We start from the raw sequence: 14640 nt of genomic DNA, 5'->3' as shown, positions 1-14640 counted from the left end.
ATTGTGCCTCCGTGGGTCAGGCTGCCACTTGGTGATCCCAGCATCTCACGTTAGAGTGCTGGTTTTAGTCATGGCTGTAACACTTCTGATCCAGCTTCTCGCTGATGTGCCTGGGAATGCAGCAGAAGGTGATCAAGTGTTTGGGTCCCTGCCACCCACATGGGAGAACCCGAAGAAGCTCCAGGCTACCAGGTTTGCCTGTTGTAGCTATTTGGAGAGTGAACCAGGTGGTGCAAGATCCCTCTCTGTCTCTGTCTCTCTGCCTCCCTGCTGTCTGTCTCTTTCTTTATCTTTCTCAACACTCTGCCTTTCAAATAAATAAATCTTTTAAAAAAGATTTGAAAGTCAGAGTTACACAGAGAGAGGAGAGGCAGAGAGAGAGAGAGGTCTTCGTCTGCTGGTTCACTCCCCAATTGGCTGCAATGGGCAGAGTTGCGCCGATCCGAAGCCAGGAGCCAGGAGCTTCTTCTGGGTCTCCCACACGGGTGCAGGGGCCCAAGGACTTGGGCCATCTTCCACTGTTTTCCCAGGCCATAGCAGAGAGCTGGATTGGAAGTGGAGCAGCTGGGACTTGAACCAGTGCCCATACGGGATGCCAGCACTGCAGACCGGGGCTCTAACCTGCTGTACCACAGCTCTGGCCCCTCAAATAAATAAATCTTTAAAAATATTAAGAAATAAAAATAATGACCTCATGGAACTAATGCTAATCTTGATTATAGTGAGCTTTGTGTACATTTTTTATGTCTTATATGAATAGTGTCTCTAAGCTGATTTTGGGATATTTTAAAAGGTGTTCTTTGTTATTTTGTGCTACCCTGTGAACTGTAGTTGTGCAGTGTGAGGTGATACCTTGGTCACTTGTGGACCACACGTGCACATATGCAGGTAGTCCCATGGGATCTGCTCGTCTGTTACTTCGTGGTGCTGCAGCGATCTAATTTGTGGAATGTTTGCGTCCAACTAAATAGCAAAACGCTGCATTTCGTAGAAAGTATTCTGTTCATTAAGCAACACATGGCTATTAGAAGAAAGCTATTTTTAATATTTACCAGTTTATCATAAATACCACTTGTCAGAATATTTAGGTAAAAATATAATACCAGTATTTTGAAAATTGTTTTAAATAATGAATTCTTAATTTTTATAGATTCCCTCAGATTCATTTCTGCTGTTTCATGGAGACTTACAGTGAATCTGAGCAGAATGCAATTGGTGTAAATAGTGTTTGGGTAACATCAGTCGTTAGTTGGTACCAGTAATTGCTTCTTAAATTTTTGCAGGAAAATTAATCTAAAATCAAATCTTAATAAATAGGTATATATAAAATATAAGTACTTCTGTTAATAAAAGCACATTATATTGTTCGCTTGATGTCTCATATGATTTTGGATTGGGCTGCTGGTTATATTAAAAAGTCATGATTGTTTACTTAAATGTTGCATACTTTTTTAATTTAAAGATTTATTTATGTATTTGAAAGTCAGAATTACAGAGAGAGTTGGAGAGAGAGAGAGAGATCTTCCATCCACTGGTTCACTCTCCAGATAACCGTGATGGCCGGAGCCAGGAGCTCCATCCAGGTCTCTTAAATGAGTGCCAGGGGCCCAGGTACTTGGGCCATCCTCTGCTGCCCGTCCCCACCGATCCCTGTCCCCTACACCCGACTCCGCCCAGGCCTCCAGCAGGGAGCTGGGTCAGAAGAGAAGCAGCCAGGACTCCAGCCGACACCCCCCTGGCATGCCGGGATGCCCTCTATGCTGCAATACCCTTATACTTTGTTTTTACAGATCTAGTTCATTGGATGTGTGCTGAAAAAATGAGTTGCATTCCGATCAGGCAGGTGGGAGAAGCTAGGCAAGGGTTTGACTCTCCTGGTAGTGGTGAGGAGGGTATGCAGCAGTGGTTCATTTGATGTGCTAGAGAGTTGTGCCGTGGCTCGTGAGATGTGTGAGCCCCGGGCCGAGTGGGGAGTCAGAACACATGGGAAGTCAGGGGTGTGTCATGGCTGAAGCAGGTGCAGAAGACAGATCATTAAAGAGAGTGGCCAAGCACTGTTGCCGCGGTAGCTTTCTCATTTGTGGTACAGTGTAGATCCAAACCTGTTTATTTTATTGTCTGGCTGTCCTTTTTGGTATAAAACACCAGCAGTAAATTTTAAGATTGAAGTGTTTGTTGAATGAAAAATGAAGAGCTGACTTCGCATTTCGCACTTGCCAGTGTTTGCCAGCCACCAGGGGAGCTGTGGTGCCACTGCACACACAGCAGCCAGGAGACACCACAGATCAGCAAGAGTCACTTCAGGAAGATTCTGCCTCAAGCTGCCGATGTAACGCACACAGGTGCAGAGGAGGCTTACATGACTAGGAGAAACATGATCCCTCATTTGATCAAGCAACTTTTCAAAAATTTACATTTCATTTCAGGTTTCTTTTTGCACATATGAAAAATGAAGCAATAGCTGTTAATGTGTTGGCTCCATTTGTAGAAAAAGAGCCCAAACAGCTGGTTTTTGTTTCTATTTTTTTAAGATTTATTTTTTATTTATTTGAAAGGCAGTTACAGAGGAGGAGAGACAGAGATCAATCAGTCTTGCATCTGCTGGTTCACTTTCCAGATGGCTGCATTGGCTTGGGGTGGGCCAGGCTGAAGCTTGGAGCCTGGAGCTTCCTCCGGGCCTCCCACCGGGATGCAGAGGCCGAACATTTGGGCCATCTTCCACTGCTTTCCCAGACATATTATCTGGGGCCTGGATTGGAAGTGGAGTAGTTGGGTCTTGAACCAGTGCCCGTATGGGATGCCAGCATCTCAGGCAGAGGCTTAACCTGCTGTGCCACAACGCCAGCTCCCCCACATGGCTGGTTTCGAAATAGAGAAATCAGGGCTGGCGCCGCGGCTCACTAGGCTAATCCTCTGCCTTGCGGTGCCGGCACACCGGGTTCTAGTCCCAGTCGGGGCGCCGGATTCTGTCCCGGTTGCCCCTCTTCCAGGCCAGCTCTCTGCTGTGGCCCGGGAGTGCAGTGGAGGATGGCCCAGGTGCTTGGGCCCTGCACCCCATGGGAGACCAGGAGAAGCACCTGGCTCCTGCCATCGGATCAGCACGGTGCGCCAGCCGCAGCGCACCAGCCGTGGCGGCCATTGGAAGGTGAACCAACGGCAAAGGAAGACCTTTCTCTCTGTCTCTCTCTCTCACTGTCCACTCTGTCAAAAAAAAAAAAAAATCAGTTCATTCCAATAATAGTTTAACCTTTTTTTGTTTGAATCATTTGTATATTCTGTCAGTGTTGTATGTGGAACCACAGTAAAGCATTTGGAAATTTTTTCTGTCAAAAATGCTGTAAATGCTGTTGTAAATTAAACACACCCGGCATGGAAGATAAAAGGATCTGTTTTTGCTGACAGGGTGTTGGCGGGGTACAACCTGTTCTTTCCACGGTGGGAGCTCTGGAGCAGAGATGTTGGGGTTGGTTGTGGGGCGTTCAGACGCTGCTGTTGCAGTGAGGCTGAGGCATGCTCCGGGCTGGTGCTGCCGGTTCTTACGTGGCAGGAGAGCCCGGAGCGTTGACGTGCTCCCTCTGCCACTCTGCCCGCTGGGTGTTTTCATCGGATTTAGGAACAGGCTTTTATTTAGAATTGCTTTGTGATTGACTGGTGTGTCCTCTATTGCCTTATAGAACTTTTTTGTTCATAAATAAGTCTACTATATGTGCATTGGTTAGATTTCAGTTAAAAAATCATTTAGAAATCTTTAAAGTATCACCAGGCAGAATACCAAAGCCTCCAGGTTTGAAAATGTTTAGAGTAGCATGTTTTAGGACCAGATCTTGAAAGCAGGAAGACTTTAACATTTATCTGTTGAGCGAATGGAAAGGTGAGAACTCGGGATTTCGCTGGAAGCTCTTGACTCTCGCTGTTGTGGAGACCCGTGATGAAGCTTGTCTGTGATGGAGTGAGCTTGTATTTTGTGTCAGAGTGAGAGAAGGCTATTGACTTTGCAGTATCTAAATCTGGTGAAATATTTAAGAAAGGATAATGAATTATTTCAAAGTTTTGTCTCATAAAAATAATTACTAAAAAAAAAAAAACCTGCATTCAGTAGAGAGGGGAATGTAAGCTATTTAAGTTTGAAAAGTTTATAACTACCAATAAAAAAGAGAAAACGAGAATGTTCCTCCAGCAACAGAATGTTCTCTTAGCTTACTAGGTTCTTCAGCAATACCGGAAACAGTGCTTTCTCCATTAAAAATATTATCGTCTGCAGAGAAAAATACGTTGAAGATGTCAACAATTTTATAATTACTCACAAAATTAATGTTGAAAAAGATTGTAGGCAATGTTATTTTTTAAAACACATTTAAGGATAGCACACTTGAAAAGCATTTTCTTGAGAGAACTGGCCGTAGCTTGGTGCTGAAGGTGAACCGCAGGAAGCAAGTGGTGAGAGTGCTGCACGTGGATGTGGTCAGTGGTAGTCCTGCTGGTGTTGTGCATCTGTATACAGATATGCTTTTGTGTTTTAAAAAATTTTACTTTTGAAAATGTTTTAATAAAACTGATAAACATACAATGTAAGTTTTGTAGTCAGTAAATATATATTTTTAAATGATATAATTTGAATTACTTTGGGTGCCTTATCTTACTCTCAATAGTGTCTTTAATATACAGAAAAAGTTTCATATCCTGAAAATTAATTTTGGGGACAAGAAATATAAACAAAATATACCACTCTGATAGCTCAAAAAAATTAGTCAGAATTAACAGCTTAATTTCTGTTATTTACTTCAGTTACAGATTCTAAATCTCAGCCCTATGATGGACTCTAGAGTTAGCCTGTTTGTAAATTCTCACTCTTGGAGAAAACGAATGGTAGAATGGGTTGCTCAGGTTTCCTCAGTTAGACAGGTCAGTGTACCACATGCTCTTGTTGTATTTTTCATTTGGTGACTGTTTTCCTAATTGTCTTCAGAAATGGGCCATAGAGTTTTTCTTACCCTGTAGTTGAACCAGCCTGGTCTAGCAATTCACTAGAATAGCAATTGTTGATAACCAAATTCAGAATAGCTCTATTAACATTCTCACTTGTGTTTTTTATCATTCTGCCTTAATAAAACTATGTTAATGCTTTTTAAGTACCCTGGTACTGAAAGAAGGTTGCTTTCTATTCAGATCAGTTATTCTAACCAATTACTGTTGTAAAAGACTTTACCACACTGTGCCTGTGCTTTGGCTTACTGTTCTAGAATTGTCCTTAGCTCTGCCCTCCTCGACTGCTTCTGTCTTTTTCTAATGTGTAGAAAATGATCTGTTCCTCAGTTTAGTTTTTCCCCATTTTCTGATTCTTTAACCTCTAATTAAAATTTTGTATGTGTAGCTTTCTAAATTAACACTATGCGGCTTTCAATAAAATAACTATTTTTAAAAATATAGACATGTTCTGATAAAATTTCAATTTTGGCTTAATTATTACTAAAATTATCTCAATATATGTTAATGCAGTGCATTTCATATATTGACTGTGGGAGCCTTATTATGGTATAAAAGCTGCTGTAATAAGTTGCTCCCTTACATAAATAAATAAATGACCAGTATTACTAGAAGCTATAAGCAACGTGGGGAAAAGTGGAAGAAGTCTTTTATCCTAGTTTTCAGAGGGCATCAGCAGCTTGCTTTTATGAGAAAGTAACAGCTAAATGCACTGCAAATAATTTGCAGTAATCCAGTTCAGTGATTCATGTGTCTGCTTTAATGGGTCATAATTCAGGGTAAAGTAACTGAGTGCAGACACTGCTTGTGCCAGGGACAGTATCTCTTCATAAAACACACCTCAGGAGAAGCAGTTTGCCAGCCTCTAATACTCTCTGATGTTTTGATGTCCTGCATATTTTTCCGATTAAGTTTTGAGTGCCATGTTTTTAGTTGTATTTCCACATTCATTATTCTCAGGCAGACCCTTCAGCGGGTTTGCCATATATGATTATTTTTTTAATGATGCCTTTCTTTCCACTTCAGCGATTTAATAATCTAGCACATGGCTGCCTCTCAGTGCTCAGCATTCACCTCCCCATGCAGAAGAGGACATGTGCGTTGGCTTCAGAATCCCATTTGCAGCGTTAGAAATGCATATTCCCTATGGAACAACATTTGTTTGACATAACCATTCATTTTTATTACCTCTTTAAATATGTTTATCCAGAGTTATCAATAATCATAAATAACTGTATTCTCATCTTGTTCTGGTTTTTTCCAACAGACAAAATTGCTTACCCAGTACATATTAAATCTCGGCAAGTATGATCAGAACTACGACATCAGAGACCGTACAAGATTTATTAGGCAGCTTATTGTTCCGAATGAGAAGAGCGGAGCTTTAAGTAAATATGCTAAAAAAATATTCCTAGCACAGAAACCGGCACCACTGCTTGAGTCTCCTTTTAAAGGTATTATTATCAGACTGTAACTGCATAGTACATATTACCTAAAAAATGACAGCAGTGTATCCAGTGTCTAAACTGCTTAAAATTTATCTCTTAGAAATTATAAATGATCAGCATATGTAGACATGGAAGAGCCGTGTGTGTTCTCTTCTTTCATTTGTTCTCCAGAGCAACTTTTTTTTTTTTAATTAAATAAAATTTCTGGTTTTTTAGGCCTTATTTACAAACGATTCCAAGCCTTTTGATTTTGTTCCTGTTAATGAGCTTAACAATGGGTAACGGCTGTGTTTATTCCTGTAAACGCTGACTGCATTCCTGTTTTAAGTGGAGAGTGTTATGTGGAACATAAGTCATGTTCCTAGTGGTTTATCAAATATTCCATGTACAATAACATCAACATTTCTAGGAGAAATTATTTCATAAAAATATCTCTTTATATTTAAATTTGGTTTTTAAACAGAGAGGTTGACTTGTTTGTCCCAAATTTTTAAAAGGACTAATTAAATATTTTATCAGTTTAACAAGTGGCTATTCCAACGGATTATATGCATTCACTTTATTTGTATACCTAGGTTTTCACTTTGTTTCTTACTTAATTGCTGAAAAGTGATAAAAACAGTTCAGTTCTGTAGAAAAAAACTATTAAAATTCTGGATGTGTTTGTGCCAAGACATGTATATGGATTGTTTAACTGTGCTGTCATTCTTAATATTCACAGTAAAGTAATTTTTAGAGAAGCTACATTTCAGAGCAACACCTCTAAACACACTGACTGATTAGCTTTTTTATTGACCATTATGGGGGAGATTATTGTAATCTATGGACTGAAATCAGTTTTTTGACCTATGAAGAGCTTCCTAGTTTATATTTATTCCTTGACATTTGAGGTAATATGCCAATTACCTTGAGTTCTGATTATTATTGTTCTCTGTTATATACAGCTCACATTGTTTATTTTATATTTTCCTCCATTTTTTAATAGATAGGGATCATTTCCAGCTTGGCACCTTATCTCATACTCTCAACACTAAAGCTGCTGGGTACCTGGAATTATCTAATTGGCCAGAAGTGGCGCCCGATCCATCAGTTCGAAATGTAGAAGTAGTGGAGTTGGTAAGTTGACCTATCTGAAATTATTTTTGTTCTAGCACAGGAGATTGTGGGATAACTGTTGTTTTGTACATAAGCTTTTTGGGGACTTGAAAATTGAACGTTGTTCTAGTATTTCTGGATGCAATGTGTCATATACACTTGGCCTTTCTAGGAACTAAAAATTGTAGTTTCCCTCCCCCATCGTACGTGTTCTGTTCCTTCCCTTCAGAGAAATACAGAATTGAATTCCTGTATCAGTGCCACCCACATTTGTACTTCCGCATTTGTAACTGTATAAATTCAGTTTCTAAGTTATTTAAATTCACCAGATTGAGTTTTTTCTACTTTGTTTAGAGATTTGTAAACCTCCTGTCAATATTTTTTAAAATGATTGTTGCTGTTCTCTTCCAAAAAGGCCACATGAAATGTTTATCTGAGTTTTCTAATGATCCTGTTTCTAAGTGAAGCCTAGACACAGGTAGGAGCCCTGTGTACCAGAAATGGCCTTTGAGCAGATCACAGTTGAAATGAATGATACAGTGCTTTCACACTGCGAATTCTCTTTTCCCAGATCTCTAAAAAATGGTGGCCATTAACATAGGGGAATTGACATTCTTTCTTAATACCATCTGTTTTTGGTCTACAAACAAGAAAAAACAAGGATGGGGGCTTTTAATTTTATTCAGAGATTTACTACGTGAAATATATCTAGTACAGTGAAAAGTAGAATTGATAGTGGCCGACATGGTGGCACAGTGAGTTAGCCTGCTGCCTAAGGTGTCCTCGTCCCAAATCAGAGTGCCTGGGTTTTAGTCCCATCCCCACCTCTCATCCAGCTTCCTGCTCATGTGCACTGTGGGAGGCAACAGATGATGTCTCAGGTATGCGGGTCCCTGTTGTCCCGGCATGGAGTCCTACCTACTGGCCTCTGCCCGCCTGAGCCGAGCTGTCGCAGGTGTTGGCGGAGTGTTGCCGAGTATGGAAGAACTCTATTTCAGTCTTTATCTCTCTGTGTGCCACTCTGCTTTTCTAAATTTTTAAATGTCTTTAAAAAAAAAAAAGTAGAATTGCATCAATCAAAAAAAGTTTGACTTTCCCAATGTTCGTTGCTAGTTTGTAGAAAAATTTTTCTTCTGAACTTGAAATATTAATCCAGTGTACTGTGACTTGACTATACACACTGAGATTTCTCATAAGTTATTTTTCCCAATTTTATTAGGATATGATTGACATATGAAAGATGTCTGTGTACAAGAAAACCTTTTAAAACAGATAAAAACAAATAAAAATAACTAGCCAAATACAATAGAAGAAACCGTTTATTGCTTGAAATTTCTGTAATGAATCCAGCCATGTAATTTGATTATTGTGAGAAATACCTCTTTAACTACCTAAACATCCCGACTTTGAACCACAGCTAGAAGCAGTCGTAACTAATGTTAGCTCCGTTTAGCATGCTCTGCAGTGTACTTGGGATGATGTTTTTTTTTTTTTTTTTTTTTTTTTTTGACAGGCAGAGTGGACAGTGAGAGAGAGAGACAGAGAGAAAGGTCTTCCTTTGCCGTTGGTTCACCCTCCAATGGCCGCCGCTGCAGCCGGCGCACCGCGCTGATCCTGGCAGGAGCCAGGAGCCAGGTGCTTTTCCTGGTCTCCCATGGGGTGCAGGGCCCAAGCACCTGGGCCATCCTCCACTGCACTCCCTGGCCATAGCAGAGAGCTGGCCTGGAAGAGGGGCAACCGGGACAGAATCCGGCGCCCCAACCGGGACTAGAACCCGGTGTGCCGGCGCCGCAAGGTGGAGGATTAGCCTAGTGAGCCACGGCGCCGGCTCTTGGGATGATGTTTTACAAACCTTCCAGTGATCACAAATGATGGTTACTGTTTTTCTCGCTTTGCAGATGAGGAAACCGAAGTTTAGATGACGCAAGTAATTTGTGTAGGTTTGCATAGCTAGTGAGACCTGGGCTTCCAGCCCTGTTAGAATCCGTTGTCCGTGCTTTAGCTCAGTTTTCTGTGACGTGAGGAGAGAGACTTGAGCTGATTCATGGATCTATTATCTGTTGTATTTAACACCATCATGTTTCTGTTATGACAAAGTGTCTCTATTGAGATATGGCTAAAAAATATGTGAAAGTTAGGAAAGCTAATTGTGTGTCTTTGTCTTCCTTGCAACTACGTTTGTTGATTGTCACTTAAATCTGCGTAAACTTACATCTCTTCAGAAACAGACGCCTTATCTGTCAGGTACTAGAATATGAAGAGGGGTTCCTTGTGTGATTTCTTCCGCAGCTACACCTGCTGATTTCTGTTCTCCCTGTTCCTTGTTTTCATGGATCTGTCCCTTTCTGTTATTGGGCGAATAATGTTTTAGCCTAAGTGGAACTATCTTTTTAGCTTCCTCCACTTCTGCCTTCTCCTCACCTCCATGGCACCTCACTGTCCCCGCAAAGAAAATTTATCTTTTCAGGAATTGTTAGCAGTGCTGGGCAACTTAACTTGCTCTAAGCAGCGTCCTTATATTGGCTGGTAGGTTGGTGGTTGGTTAGTTGGTTTTCTTGTGGGCTTCTCAGTGTTTTCTGCCTGATAGGGGCATGGCTTAAATAACTCATTTTCTCTTGTTAATTTTGCCTGTCCAGTGCAACAAACAAATAGATTTGTTTTTCATTCTGTTGGCTACATTCCTGAAATTAATAACTGGTAACTTGTTATGGAGAATGATTATAACTGATCGAACCTGATTGAAGAGAACTGTCACTGTCCATTGATGCCATGAAGAAAACACCTTTAATCAATTGATCTCTGAGACATACTGGCTAAAAATTATACTATGAGGGATACAATTGAATATCAAAAGTAATGTGAGCAGTTTTATTTCCAAATGCCGCTGTAACAGTGCAGAAAGTGGGGTTCACATCCTCTTGGTTCTGCTGCCCCATCTACCCCATCATTTCACTGTATTTCATGCACATAATATACTCTTTTTCCAGTTTTACTGTAAAGTGATCTTGCAGCACCAAATGTCATTGCTATGAAATACAACTTTGTAAGGAAATTGGCCTAGATTTAGATAATCTGATATTTTAATAAAAACAACAGGGTACCTGTCAGTTTGACAGTGGAAGTCACTTTGAATTACACATCACCAATTCCAGGATATAAGATTTAGCATATTTACGTTATACCACTAAGTTTTGAAGATCTTTTAGAATTTTTTTTCTTAGTTCTTGAAAATAGTTCCTTCATCATTTAGAAAAAGACTATTTTGCATGCCTTAAAATCAATGCCACTCTTTTCTCCTATTTTGCTATTGCTGCTTTTACTTCAAGTAATATAACTGTCATGGTCATAAGAACAATGAAAATGTTTTTGTTCTTTTAAAACCTGAAACTGCATGAATGTAGACTCCATGGCATTACCAAAAACACACACCCCTGTGAGCACAGGAGCCCAGTTTTGCTAAGTTGTTGAATTAGTCTTACAGCATAGATCAAGTTAGCTTTTTACCAGACTTCAGAAAAACTATTTGGATTTAAGAGAAGTAAGAACTTTAGACTTTATTAAATATAGAAGGCCTTTGTTTATGTAATGCTATCTGTATTCATCCATGGAGACATTTTACATACATATATGAGCAGTACTGCCGATGTTTTATCTTAGTATCTTACTCAAATATGCTCAAGTAATTTTTCCTTATGTTCCTGCTATTGTCCAAACAGTGATTTTCCAGGTTGCTACAGCTTACCTCTTTTTTTTTTTTTTTTTTTTAATTTTATTTTTTGACAGGCAGAGTGGACAGTGAGAGAGAGAGAGAGACAGAGAGAAAGGTCTTCCTTTTCTATTGGTTCACCACCCCTAATGGCTGCTGTGGCCAGCACACCGTGCTGATCCGAACCCAGGAGCCAGGTGCTTCTGGTCTCCCATGTGGGTGCAGGGCCCAAGGACCTGGGCCACGCTCCACTGCCTTCCTGGGCCACAGCAGAGAGCTGGCCTGGAAGAGGGGCAACCGGGACCGAACCGGCGCCCTGACCGGGACTAGAACCTGGTGTGCCGGCCCCGCAGGCGGAGGATTAGCCTAGTGAGCCACGGCGCCGGCCTACAGCTTACCTCTTGAAGCAGCAGTGGTTTTCCACCATAGCTGCTTGTTATTCATCATGTGGAGATCTTTAAACAAACCAAGACAGACTGCACCACATCAGTTAAGTCAGAACCTCAGGCATTTGTAGTATTAATATTTTTATTGTTTGTAGTCATATTTTCAAAAACATTCTCAGGTGTTTGTGAGTGCATCCACTGTTGAGAACCGTTGTTGTGTCACACTGTCAATTGCTTAACAACAAATCATGCCGTCTGGCAGAGACTGGGTCAGAGTAAAAGTCAAATGCACACACAAGAATCAAGTGTGTCTTACACATTTTGAGCTTTTGAGAACTTGTGTATCTCCCTGTTCTTTATTTACTTTTTTAAGATTTATTTCTTTGAAAGAGTTACTGGTGCAGGGAGGAAAAGAGACTGATTGAGATCTTCCAGCTGACGGTTTACTCTCCACATGGCCGAAACAGCCAGCGCTGGGCCTGACTGAAGCCAGGAGATTTAACCTGATCTCCCACGTGAGTATCAGGGGTGTAAGCCCTTGAGCACATTAACAGGGAGCTGGATCAAAAGTGGAGCAACGAGGACGCAAACCAGCACCCATGTGGGATGCCATTGTTGCAGGTGGTGGCTTTACCCATGATGCCACAGCACTAGCCCCTTCCCTGCTTTTTAAGAGAGAGACTATAAACTATGGTTTATTTTTTTTCTTGGTGAAACTTGGATCACAAATATGAAAACAATTTAATGTATTAAAATTTTTAAAAAACTAATATCACTAAACACCAAATCTATGTTTTTCTTAAGTCTAAACAAATATTTTCTGAATTTAATATTTTAAATCTTTAAGAGGCTCAGAAATATGACTCACATTTATTGTACTAAACATACTTGGGCTGTATCAGTGTACAAAATAGTGAAGTGCCTGCTCTGCAGAAGCTACGTTCTGTCAAGGACAGAGCAGAGCAACAGCTTAAAAAAACAAGGCAATAAAAACCTTAGGAGCAGGCATTAGGCACAGAGGTTAAAGCACTGCCTGGGGGCCGGCCCCGTGGCTCACTAGGCTAATCCTCCGCCTGTGGCGCCGGCACACCAGGTTCTAGTCCCGGTTGGGGCACCGGATTCTGTCCAGCTCTCTGCTGTGGCCCGGGAGGGCAGTGGAGGATGGCCCAAGTGCTTGGGCCCTGCACCCGCGTGGGAGATCAGGAGGAAGCACCTGGCTCCTGGCTTCGGATCAGCGTAGCTTTGGCCACAGCGGCCATTTCAGGGGGTGAACCAACGGAAGGAAGACCTGTCTCTCTTTCTCACTGTCTAACTCTATCTATCCGAAAAACAAAAAACAAAAAACACTGCCTGGTATGGCCCTGGGCCATGTTGGGGTTCCTGGGATCAAATCCCAGCTCTGCTTCTCAACCCGGCTTCCTGCTGATACGTACCTGAGAGACGGACAGCAGGTGTGGCTCAAGTGATTGTGCCCTGGCACCCACCGTCTCCGTGGGAGACCTGGACTGAATTCTCAGCTCCTGGGCAGTCAGGGAGTGGACATGCTGTTTCTATCTCTCTGTCACAAATAAAGTCACATAGAAACATTTTAGGTAAATTACACAGGAAAATATTAGAAAGTACTTAATATTTCTACTTTTTCAAAAGTGAGGCAAGAAACAGTGATGAAAGTGAGACCAATTGGGGTGTTGGGAGGTGTCCTTGGAGTGGGCAGGAGAGGGACAGTCAGGAAGCAGCAGTTCTGGGTCCTGCAGACTTGGAAGGACTCACCCTCTTCTCTGAGTGAGCCAAGAGCTGCCGCAGCATCGCGCACCCAGGAGGTTTTGATAGGATCATTCTAGTCGCTTGGAAATGGGGGGCAGGGGCCTGGTGAAAGCAGAGCAGTCAGGTAGGAGCCTGCTGTGGGCATCCAGGAGGAAGATGGCTCGGATCCGGCGGTAGAGGGCGTCCAGGCTGGAAGTTCAGCGTGTGAGAGAAGTCCAGGGTGCCCCAAGATAGGCTGTTGGGATGGTTGAGCAGTTTATGGCCTACACCAGATGTTTTGTTTTCTTTCTGTTTCTTTTACCTCAGTATCAAGCTGTCAACTCTGATCTTTTATTGTTATTATTGTGTCTACCTTGCTATTACTGCATCTGCCTATAGTTGCCCTCACTATTCTAAGCTGTATTACTGTAGTTTAAATCTTCTGTGGGCCAAGCAGCACAAAAGTGTTTAAAGTTGTCTATTAAGTGAGATGCTTTAACATAATGGGCTCTGAGTGAGCCTACATTTAAGCATGAACTGGGGGGCTGGCGCTCTGGCGTAGTGGATAGAGCTACCACTTTGCAGTGCCGGCATCCCATACGGGCCCTCGTTCAAGTCCCAGCTGCTCCTCTCCTGATCCAGCTCTCTGCCGTGGCCTGGGAAAGCAGCGGAAGATGGCCCAAGTCCTTGGGCCCTGCATCCACATGGGAGACCTGGAGGAGAGGCTCCTGGCTCCTGGCTTCAAATCAGCTTGGCACCAGCCATTGTGGCCAATCGGGGAGTAGACCGGCGGAGGGAAGACCTCTCTCTCTGCCTCTCCTTCTCTCTCAATCTAACTCTGACTTTCAAAAAAAAAAAAAATGAATTGGGGGCTGGCTTTGTGGCATAGTGGTTAAGCCACTGCCTGTGATGCTGGCATTCCTTGGAGTCCTAGATGTTTTACTTTGTATCCAGCTCCCTGCTAGTGCACCTGGGAAAGTGACACAAGATGGCACCAAGTGCTTGGGCTCCTGCACTCATGTGAGAAATACGACTGAAGCGTCTGGCTCCTGGCTTCAGCCTGGCCCAGCCCTGACTGTAGTCACCATTTATTTGGAAAGTGAACCAGCGGATGGAAGATTTCTCTCTCCTACTCTCTCTTTGTGTCTCTTTCTCTGTAACTCTGTCTTTCAAATGAATAAATAAAGCCTTAAAAACAAACAAATGAATTGCATCAATCTTAATTCTAGGCCTTCTAACAGTTAACTTCTTTATTGGGACCCTAGAGTTTCTTCTGAGT

General features: G+C 42.0%; 1 protein-coding gene across 8 annotated transcripts in view; it reads left to right on the top strand.

Annotated features, from left to right (window-relative positions):
• The window catches only part of AP3B1 (adaptor related protein complex 3 subunit beta 1), a 269538-nt gene that overhangs the window by 149611 nt on the left and 105287 nt on the right, over positions 1–14640 (top strand). For all 8 annotated transcript variants that reach the window (XR_011381834.1, XM_051837573.2, XM_070056312.1 and 5 more), the window contains 2 exons: positions 6251–6437; positions 7417–7547. Coding sequence is in view for 7 of the 8 variants with exons in the window: in XM_051837573.2 (XP_051693533.2) it covers positions 6251–6437; positions 7417–7547 (318 nt within the window). In the remaining variant the exon portion in view is untranslated. The remainder of the gene's footprint in view (positions 1–6250; positions 6438–7416; positions 7548–14640) is intronic.

The sequence above is a fragment of the Oryctolagus cuniculus genome, chromosome 14 (assembly GCF_964237555.1).
Source record: "Oryctolagus cuniculus chromosome 14, mOryCun1.1, whole genome shotgun sequence".
NCBI lineage: Eukaryota > Metazoa > Chordata > Mammalia > Lagomorpha > Leporidae > Oryctolagus > Oryctolagus cuniculus.
Note: the sequence above shows the minus strand (reverse complement) of the source record. Positions and strands in the feature narration are given on the sequence as shown.